Source organism: Penaeus chinensis, chromosome 7 (assembly GCF_019202785.1).
Source record: "Penaeus chinensis breed Huanghai No. 1 chromosome 7, ASM1920278v2, whole genome shotgun sequence".
NCBI classification, from domain to species: Eukaryota; Metazoa; Arthropoda; class Malacostraca; order Decapoda; family Penaeidae; genus Penaeus; species Penaeus chinensis.
The window spans coordinates 43,153,287-43,163,286 of NC_061825.1; the positions used below are offsets into that span (position 1 = coordinate 43,153,287).

Genomic DNA, 10,000 nt, shown 5'->3' on the forward strand with positions numbered 1-10,000 from the left:
CTTCTCCTTCTCCTCCTCCTTTTCCTCCCTCTTCCTCCCCCTTCTTCCCACTTCCTCCCTCTTCCTCCCCCTTCCTCCCCCTTCCTCCCCCTTCCTCCCCCCAACAACAACAACTACAACAAAAAACTACTACTACTTCTATTACTACTGTTTCTTCTAATTCCCTTCTTACTTCTTCACCTTCACCTCCCTCTCCCTCTCCTCCCTCCTCTTCCACCACCTCTTCATGCTCCTCCACCTCTTCCCTTTCCCCCTCCTCCACCCCCTCCTCCTCCACCTCCTCTTCCACCTCCTCTTCCCTTTCCCCTCCTCCCCCTCCCCCTCCTCCTACCTTCTCCTTTTCCTCCTACTGCTCCTTTTCCTTCTCCTTCTCTCCCTTCCTCCTTCTCTCCCTTCCTCCTCCTTCTCCCCTTTCCCCCTCCTTCTCCTCCTCCTCCTCTCCTCCTCCTCCTCCTCCTCCTCCTCCTCCTCCTCCTCCTCCTCCTCCTCCTCCTCCTCCTCCTCTTCCCCTCCTTCTCCTCCACCTCTTCCTCTTCCTTTTCCTCCTCTTCCTCCTTTGTGTATGGGTGGATGGATGGGCTTGTGTTTGTATGCTTGTGGGTATATGCATTTGTATGTAATTTTGTTATTTAAATGTAGTGTTGATAGGATTTGCATTTTTTTTTTTTTTTTTCAAGGAATGCAGGAATTACATGAATTAATATGCTGAAGATTAATTTTCCAATTGTTTAATAATTTTTTTCTTAAACATTCATTTGATGCAGAACAAATTTGAATGCAGAAGATGCAACAGTGCTCTTGCTTTATTTTTGATTCATGGTTTACCAGATATATATTGAGTATAGTAACTTGACAAGTTATATGTTTTTTGAGTGCTTTTATTATTTATATACAAAACCATACAAATTTTATTGGTAATGTGTTTTATATTTCAGGTTGCTGGGGAGATGACAAGTTATGTAATCAAAGCTCATGTGTGGCAAACAATAACCGAAACCACAGTTACTTCTGCTGTTGTACCGGTGGAATGTGTAATGAAGATGTGTCGGTGCCTGAAGTTGAGGAGAAACCTACTTCCGTAGTTAAAGGTTTGGAGATTAAAGTGATTTTGTGCATTGTGGACTTGGATTGTTTCATTCACAATTTCTTGACTTTAATGCATTCTAATTTCTTTGGCTGTATTAGGATTCGTTCATTTTGTAGGAAGATAGTTTGGTTGAAATAATGATAATAATGATAAGGTTGATGGAACATTGATAGGATTTTTATCTTTTCTTTCCTCCCATAACAGTGGATTCAGAGCAATCAACCGAAGATTCAGATCCATATATGTTGACTAAGATTCTTGTTGGAGGAGGATTCTTTGTGGTGGCTGTATTCTGTATAGTATCTGCTACTGTAGGATGGAAAAAATCCAGACCACCAACAAATCCTGTTCCCATAGAGGAACCTCCTCCTTCTCCCTGTATTGATCTAGATTCTATCAAGATCTTAGAGAGTATTGGTGAGTTGACAGGAGTCTCAGCCTGCATTTTCTGAACTGTTGAAATTTCCAGTTGCCTGTTGATATAAGATGGATGTGTTGGGGAGAAATATGCAACATTCAGTTAAGTCAGAATAGCGACTACATTTAGGGTGTATTTTACGTGATGTTGTGAATATATCTGTTTTTATTCTTTTCAGGCCATGGACGATATGGAACAGCCTATAGAGCCATTGTTCAGGGAGAGGAGGTAGCTGTCAAGATGTTTCCTCAGCATCATAAATCATCTTATATGAATGAAAAATACATTTATTCTCTGCCTTTAATGGAACATTCCAACCTTTTAAGATATCTTGGTAAGTTCTTGGTATTTTTTCTGGTAATAATATCAATTTTGTAAGAATAAAAAGATGATAAAAAAATACTTGATAAATATATATGTATGCCTATGTCCATACTGATAAAATTTTACATTTTCACCCAAAAATAGGGAGTGGGGAACGTGCGGAACAAGATGGCAGTCCTTACTATTGTCTCGTGCTATCGTATTGCCCAATGGGCCGCTTGAGCACTTACCTTTCAGAAAATACTATTAGTTGGCCACAGTTTTGTCATATTGTCCTGAGTGCAACTCGGGGTTTGGCCCATCTACATTCAGATATCAGAAAAGGAGGTAAGAGGAAGTATAAGAATGGTTATATAATCATCCTTAATGCAAGTTATTTTACTTTTGTTGTTCTTATCATTATCACTAATAATCATCATTACTAGTCTTGGTAATTTGTTATTGTTATTTCTAACAGAAATATTATGAGTGTCTGCTGACTGTTGTTATCCTCATTTCCCTTAACTCTTTGGCAGGTTTTGTCCTTATTAAATTTTTTTTATAGAATTAGAATTGTGTGTGTGTTTGTGTGTGTGTGTGTGTGTGTGTGTGTGTGTGCGTGTGCGTGCGTGTGTGCGTGCGTGTGTGCGTGCGTGTGTGCGTGTGTGTGTGTGTGGTTTTATGTATGTGTAAATCTTAATAATTTAATAGGATTTCCTTCTTTGTGTCTTTTCAGATATTGTAAAGCCATGCATCAGCCACAGAGACTTCAACACTCGTAACTTACTCCTCAAAGATAACATGACCTGTTGCGTGTCTGATTTAGGCTTTGCTATTCATACACAAGGAGCCAAGTACTTTGTCAATGGGGAGGAGCAGCATGCAGAAACATCATCACTGTCAGATGTGAGATATTAAATCCTATTAAGTTGTACATTTTTAATAAAAAAGGAAAAAAATCTGATTTTATTGATATATATATATATATATGTATATATATATATATATATATATATATATATATATATATATATATATAATGTATGTATGTATGTATGTATATATGTATATATGTATATATATATATATATATATATATATATATATATATATATATATATATATATATTTTCATAGATATGCAGTATGGTTGATAAAAAGATATATAAATAGCATTATTTTATGGAAGTTTTTCTACAATACAGTATGTTTTTATTCATGTACAGGGACATGCATGCCATGTCCCTGTACATGGCATGCCATAAAAAATATGTTAAGCACCAGAGGTTTCAGCAAAACAGTATTTGATGCTTGTTTGTTGCACCTCGCAGGAATGAATTGTTTTGGATATTGAATTAACAAATGGCTGGTGGGAAATAATAAGAGTGCACTTGCCTCTGTTTTGAGAGTTAATTTCAAGATTGTCCACATGTGCCAAAAAATTAGAAGGGTGGGAATTATATTTTTCCACCTTGTCCTTGATTCTAAACAAACTGAATATTAGTTTTCAATAAAAGCAGTGAAAAACTAGGGCTTTTGCTGATATTGCAAGGCCTTTACTTGAGAACTATTGGCATTTTAGCCACAAAACTATGCTTATTTAGCACTGTTTAGCAGAATTCTGGTCCACCTTTACCATGGCATGTTTAAAGCCCTCATGCAGTCAGTGGGTTAACACAGTTACAAATCTAAACACACTGGCTTAACTCATTAACTCATGCACTGTCTACTGTAGCTTTGCTTTGTCAGTTTTGTTTCCACATAGATGGTTTCATGAGTGCTTAGTTACTAAGGAGTCATTTGTTAGGTATACCTGACATCATCTGTTTGCCCCATTCCCATTCCTTGAATTTTGGGGTAAATGTTTTTATTTTAATAGTGTTGTCATTGTTATTGAGTTTATTGTTATTATTATTAACCCATTCACCCAGGATTTATGTTCTGTCCCCTGTAGTTTTTTGTGAATGCTGTCACATACAGGTGGCTCCACATGTTTTCAGCCGGCAAGGAGTCCATCAGTAGCCCTAGTGACCAATCCTGATTTCCCCATTCCTTGAATTGGCAGAAAAATGTGTTTTTCTTTTTAATACAGTTGATATCGAAATTGTTATTATTGCTATTGATGTTATGATTATTATATTGTTATTAAAATCTCGATAACATTTAAGACAATAAAATAACGCAAAAGACCCTTTCCAAAAGTTGAGGAAAAGGGTAAACAGGTGAGAAACGTAGGACTAATAACCGACTCCTTGGTGACTAAGCACTTGTAGAGCCATCTATGTGTATTTACAATATATAAACTTGTATTACATTGGGCTTGGCATGTATTCTTGCCATACGGGGCTATTGGGTTAACATTATTGTAGTTAAACTGATATTAAGGACTGTTTTAATCACTGTTTTGTTGTATGCTCTCTGATATATGTATGGTATATATATATATATATACATATATATATATATATATATATATATATATATATATATTTTTTTTTTTTTTTTTTTTTTTTTTTTTTTTTTTTTTTCCCTTTTCTTTCTTTCTTTTTTTCTTTATTGTTTCATTGCATAATTTCTGTAACCTATTTATGGTTATGAAAAATTGATACAGCAATGTTGTATCATTACTAGCCATTGATGTGGCACTGCATCTGCTAGCTACTACTTATGAGCAGGAAGTCATCTAACTGGCAGGATCTTGTAGGGTATAGATGCCAAACACTTCCATACAAATAATTTAGTCTCTAAATCCCACATGACAGATACAAGAAGGGGTTCATGAACTAAGGAATTGGACTGTGGTACATGCATTGTCATCTGGGTTTTGTATTATTAAATTAATTTACACATAGATGGTTTCAAAAGAACTTAGTCACCAAGACGTGAATATATGAGGCCTACCTATCTTACTTATTTACCCCATTCCTTGAACTTTCATGAAAAAACATATTTTTATGACATTTATTACTACTATTATGATTACCATCATTATTGTATTACAATGTTATTAACAACAATAATAGTCTGGGATAAACAAGTTAGAGGAAGTAGACATAGTAATTGACTCCTTGATTCATTCCTGGCATGAACAAGGGAAGTCATATTATCAGGAAACCAGGAATAGGTGAAGCTAGAAAATTAAAATAAGATTTTATTTTATTATAGCAACTCAGTTGTTGCTTTATATAGTAATCAAATAGTTACATTTAGTATATTAAAACTGACTCTTTTAGGTTGGTACTCTAAGATACATGGCTCCAGAGGTCCTTGAAGGTGCAGTAAATCTCCGAGACTGTGAGGCTGCACTGAAACAAATTGATATCTATGCCCTCGGTTTGGTGCTGTGGGAATGTGCTGCACGATGCCATGATTTGTATCAGGGTCTGCAAACTCCAACGTATATGTTACCTTTCCAGGAGGAAATTGGCAAGTACTTTATTTGTTTTTGCTAAAACTGTTAAGGTGGTCAGATTGTAATGATAATGAGGTGAAGACTATGGTTTTGTGATTACTTAGTGTTTGTGATTTGAGAGCAAAAAGAAGAAAAATCAGTAATTATTAAATATACATCATTGTTAGTAAATTTTTAAAAAATATACCACATAAGTTTTATGTAAATACTTTTGTTATGTAAGCACCTTTGTTATGTAAACACTTGATGTAAAACGTACATTTAAAACAAATCCTAGTAATAATTCAAATAATATTTTACATGCTGTATTCTTTCAGGTCTCCATCCAACATTTGAACGGGTGCAGGTCCTTGTGGCACGCAGGAAAGCACGTCCACTATTTCCTCCAGTGTGGAAAGACACTAATCCAGCCATCCGCTTGCTAAAGGAAACGATAGAGGACTGTTGGGACCATGATGCTGAAGCAAGGCTTTCAGCAATGTGTGTTGAGGGACGACTTGGAGAATTACCTGTGCTATGGGATAGATACAAATGTAGGTTTCTCTCTCTCTCTCTCTCTCTCTCTCTCTCTCTCTCTCTCTCTCTCTCTCTCTCTCTCTCTCTCTCTCTCTCTCTCTCTCTCTCTCTCTCTCTCTCTCTCTCTCCCTCTCTCCCCCCCTCTCTCCCCCTCTCCCTCTCCCTCTCTCTCTTTCTCTCTCTCCCTCTCCCTCTCCCTCTCCCTCTCCCTCTCTCTCCCTCTCCCTCTCCCTTGCTCTCCCCCTCCCTCTCCCTCCCTCTCCCTCTCCTCTCCCTTGCTCTCCCCCTCCCTCTCTCTCCCTCTCCCTCTCTCTCCCTCTCTGCCTCTCCCTCTCCCTCTCCCTCTCTCTCTCTCCCTCCTCCTCCCCCTCCCTCTCTCTCTCTCTCTCTCTCTCTCTCTCTCTCTCTCTCTCTCTCTCTCTCTCTCTCTCTCTCTCTCTCTCTCTCTCTCCCCCTCTCTCCCCCTCTCCCTCTCCCTCTCCCTCTCCCTCTCCCTCTCTCTCTTTCTCTCTCTCCCTCTCCCTCTCCCTCCCCCTCTCTCTCCCTCTCCCTTGCTCTCCCCCTCCCTCTCTTCTCCCTCTCCCTCTCTCTCCCTCTCTGCCTCTCCCTCTCCCTCTCTCCCTCCTCCTCCCCCTACCCCTCCTCCTCCCCCTCCTCCTCCTCCTCCTCCTCCTCCTCCTCCTCCCCCTCCCCCTCCCCCTCCCCTCTCTCTCCCTCCCTCTCTCTGCCTCCCTCCCTCTCTCTCCCTCTCTCTCCCTCCCTCTCCCTCCCTCCCTCCCTCCCTCCCTCCCTCCCTCCCTCCCTCCCTCCCTCCCTCCCTCCCTCCCTCCCTCCCTCCCTCCCTCTCTCCCTCTCTCTCCCTCTCTCTCCCTCTCTCTCCCTCTCCCTCCCTCTCCCCCTCTCTCCCTCTCTTTCCCTCTATCTCCCTCTCCCTCTCTCTCCCTCTCTCTCCCTCTCTCTCCCTCTCCCCTCTCTCCCTCTCTCTCCCTCTCTCCCTCTCTCTCCCCTCTCTCTCCCTCTCTCTCCCTCTCTTCCCCTCTCTCTCCCTCTCTCTCCCTCTCTCTCCCTCTCTCTCCCTCTCTCTCCCTCTCTCTCCCTCTCTCTCCCTCTCTCTCTCTCTCTCTCTCTCTCTCTCTCTCTCTCTCTCTCTCTCTCTCTCTCTCTCTCTCTCTCTCTCTCTCTCTCCCTCTCCCTCTCCCTCTCCCTCTCCCTCTCCCTCTCCCTCTCCCTCTCCCTCTCCCCCACTTCCTCCCTCCCTCTCCCTCTCTCCATACATGACTATTTTTTGTGTTCATATAGTTAAACATTAAACTTGTTAAATAAGTATTAATCGAACAATGTTAAGTAATACTTACATTTTGCTTTACAGCAAGTTTAGGGGTGAATGGTGTTAGTCCAACCATAAATCCAATGTCCAATTTAGTCAGTCAACGTCAAGGAGAAATGTTTAGTGGGTTGGCTGGTAATGGCGGCAAGGTCATCAGCAATGCTCTCACTCCACGTGAGAAAGAGTCAAGTGTCTCTGAAACTACTGTAGAGACAACGCTCACTGCATCACCCTCAGAACCTCCTTCTGAACCTTGTCTTGGTAAGATCACTGGGCTAACTGAGGTTAAATAAAAACATCCTTATACTCTAGGGTTGTTTATCTTGAACTGATGTGACTATTGAACACTTAGTGCCTTTACCTATTCAGTATTATTGTTGATGAATAATTTTAGTAGTAAAAACATTGAATAGCTGTATGGAATTAAATATGGTTGTGATCTGTATAATTTCACAGATTTTTTTTCTTTCTTTGTTTTTGAAGGTAGCCACGGAAATAATTTTTTGTTGTAACTGATTAGAGCCATTTAAATATTTAGTGCAAATTTGGCTGATTTCCTGTAAAATAACATTCTTCCTATTTTGCAGGGAAAAATCAGTTAGTTGGCACACTGCAGCCTCCAATGCCACCATTACAGCCCCACCAGGGAAGGAACCCATGCATGGAACGCAATCTTATAAGAGAAGTTCCCCAGGAACTCAGTGTTTCAGGCAACACACTTATTGATCATTTAAAATCAAATGATATTAACTCTATCAATACAATTAATTCTGTGAATTTATTAGATGCTTTAGATGTTCAACATGCTTTAGAATCCCATGAGCAATTAATGCCACTCCTAAATGGACATCCCAACACAGCTACTGTTGTACCACAGCCAAGGCCATCCTTCCCCCCACCAACCTTAGTACCACGGATACCACACTTACAGAATGAAGTTCGTTCCATTGACAACCAGCCAAAAAGACAGAATACAGCTGTTCGAGAGGAAGAGAATCACATAAATACACAGAGCAGTGGAAAGGGAAGTTCATGGAGACGGTGGCGCACCACTTGGGAAGATCGCCTTAAGTCTCTCATTCCTCGCCGTCGTCACCACAATAGTGAGGATGAGGAGAGACAAGAGATTTTAATCACACCCACAAGTAGTAGTCTGTCAGAACCACCAACTCCAGTTACTGCAACGCAGTCCATAGCAGTCAATACAGCACACATGCCAATGCAGACAGAGGTGCTACTTACCAATGGTGGACCCCATACTGTGATCTCTCCCAATCATACATTAAACACACAACAGTCATCATTGCCCAATTATATTGCAGAGACAGAAATTGGCATAGCAAAACTACATTTACAGAATGGATTTGCACCTATCATAAGATCAAGGCAAGGATCAAACGATAGTGGATTAAATAAATCTAGTGAGAACAGTGTTAGCTTTGTAGATAGTGATAATTCTTGTGAGAAACTAAAGAGACCAACAACACTGTCTCTTCCTGAGAGGCCAAATCAGAGCCTTTTGAATAAAACCCTAAAACATAAGGTAAATCAGGACCCAGATCCAAAGACACAAAACACAACAGCAAGTGAAAATGCTCCAGCAGCAGACGATGAAGAATCTCCACCCTTACGGAAAGCAAAGCATAGAGTGAAGACACCTCGACGACCAATGAACCCACGTCTTTCACTGTATGATGATCGCATCATGGGATGCACTGAGAAAGATGGGAGTATGAAGTGTGAGAGTCATTTAGATGAAAGTTTGTCACACTCACTGCCCATTCACATGGATACAATTGAACAGCAGCAACCATTTCTGAAGCACACTGATTTGACATCCACAATGCCATCCCGCACGAAGAGCACAGCTACCCCTAGGCATTCCAAGTTGGCAAGTGTTGCTAACCACAGCAGGTCAAGCAGTCGGGGCAGCAGTCAAGGATCCCTTGGGCAGGAGCCTACTCACCCTCCTCCTCCCCATCACAAGACTCAAGCAGCTGATACCCAGTGAGCTGCACACAGTGGCAGTTGTTGTAGTATGATATAACCCTCAAAGGGAATCATCCAGTGTATAGCTTTGTTATGTTGAAATGTTATATCTTCTGATGTAAATCAGAAACAGTGATATATATATCTCACAGGACTAAGCCCAGGTGAGTGTGTGTGATGTTAAAGAATATTCCAGATTTTCATGGATAATGAATTATGCTGCCAGTAGTGTGGAAGATAAATATTTTATGGTTAGACTTACAGAACTGCATGTTGATAACATTTAATTTCAAGCTTTATGATTTATAAATTGTTTATAATTTTTGATTATGTAGTAGATGTATAAACAATTATAGCCCACAGATTCTGCAGGCAGGTGTAGCTTCCCTTCTCATTATGATTATATAGAAAAATGCTTATTGTCTTTCCTTAACTTAAGAAACAGCCATTGTGCTTTCAGTGTGAATATATAAATATTTTTATCCAAAACCTTAATAATCCATGAAGAAAAAAAATTGAATTGTCCTATCATTTAAGGTAGCTTATTCTAGTCTTCATTAAATTGACTGGTCAATGTTTATTTAAGGTTTAGAAATGTTCTGCCTTATTACAAAGACTTAATTTAATTCATGGAACTAAATCCTGTAATGCTACAGTTTTATAGTTTTCCTTGTCCAAGAATTGACAAGCAAGTCACAGTTCTTTATCATTCACTGTAAACTGTGTTCTTTGGAATGCTCTTAATGTAAAGTTGTTGATAGTGCCTGATAAGAAATGTTGATAAATGTTATGGAAATGAATATCAATTTTTATTTCCTAGTGTATTATGTATTTACGAATGGCAAAATAGGGCACGACTCAATGTATATCACTGGGATGGTTTTATGGCTTCAGTAATTAATTTAATGATTTTTATTTACCAATAGAAATTACTGAGCTTCCTATGCT

General features: G+C 39.7%; 1 protein-coding gene across 1 annotated transcript in view; it reads left to right on the forward strand.

Annotated features, from left to right (window-relative positions):
- Positions 1–10,000, forward strand: part of LOC125027029 — a 48,264-nt gene that overhangs the window by 37,712 nt on the left and 552 nt on the right. The window contains exons 3-11 of the mRNA XM_047615662.1: positions 936–1,088; positions 1,292–1,504; positions 1,684–1,839; positions 1,974–2,156; positions 2,545–2,714; positions 5,042–5,234; positions 5,538–5,753; positions 7,106–7,324; positions 7,651–10,000. The exon at positions 7,651–10,000 is cut by the window's right edge and continues 552 nt beyond it. Coding sequence (XP_047471618.1) covers positions 936–1,088; positions 1,292–1,504; positions 1,684–1,839; positions 1,974–2,156; positions 2,545–2,714; positions 5,042–5,234; positions 5,538–5,753; positions 7,106–7,324; positions 7,651–9,074 — 2,927 coding nt within the window. The 3' untranslated portion in view covers positions 9,075–10,000. The remainder of the gene's footprint in view (positions 1–935; positions 1,089–1,291; positions 1,505–1,683; positions 1,840–1,973; positions 2,157–2,544; positions 2,715–5,041; positions 5,235–5,537; positions 5,754–7,105; positions 7,325–7,650) is intronic.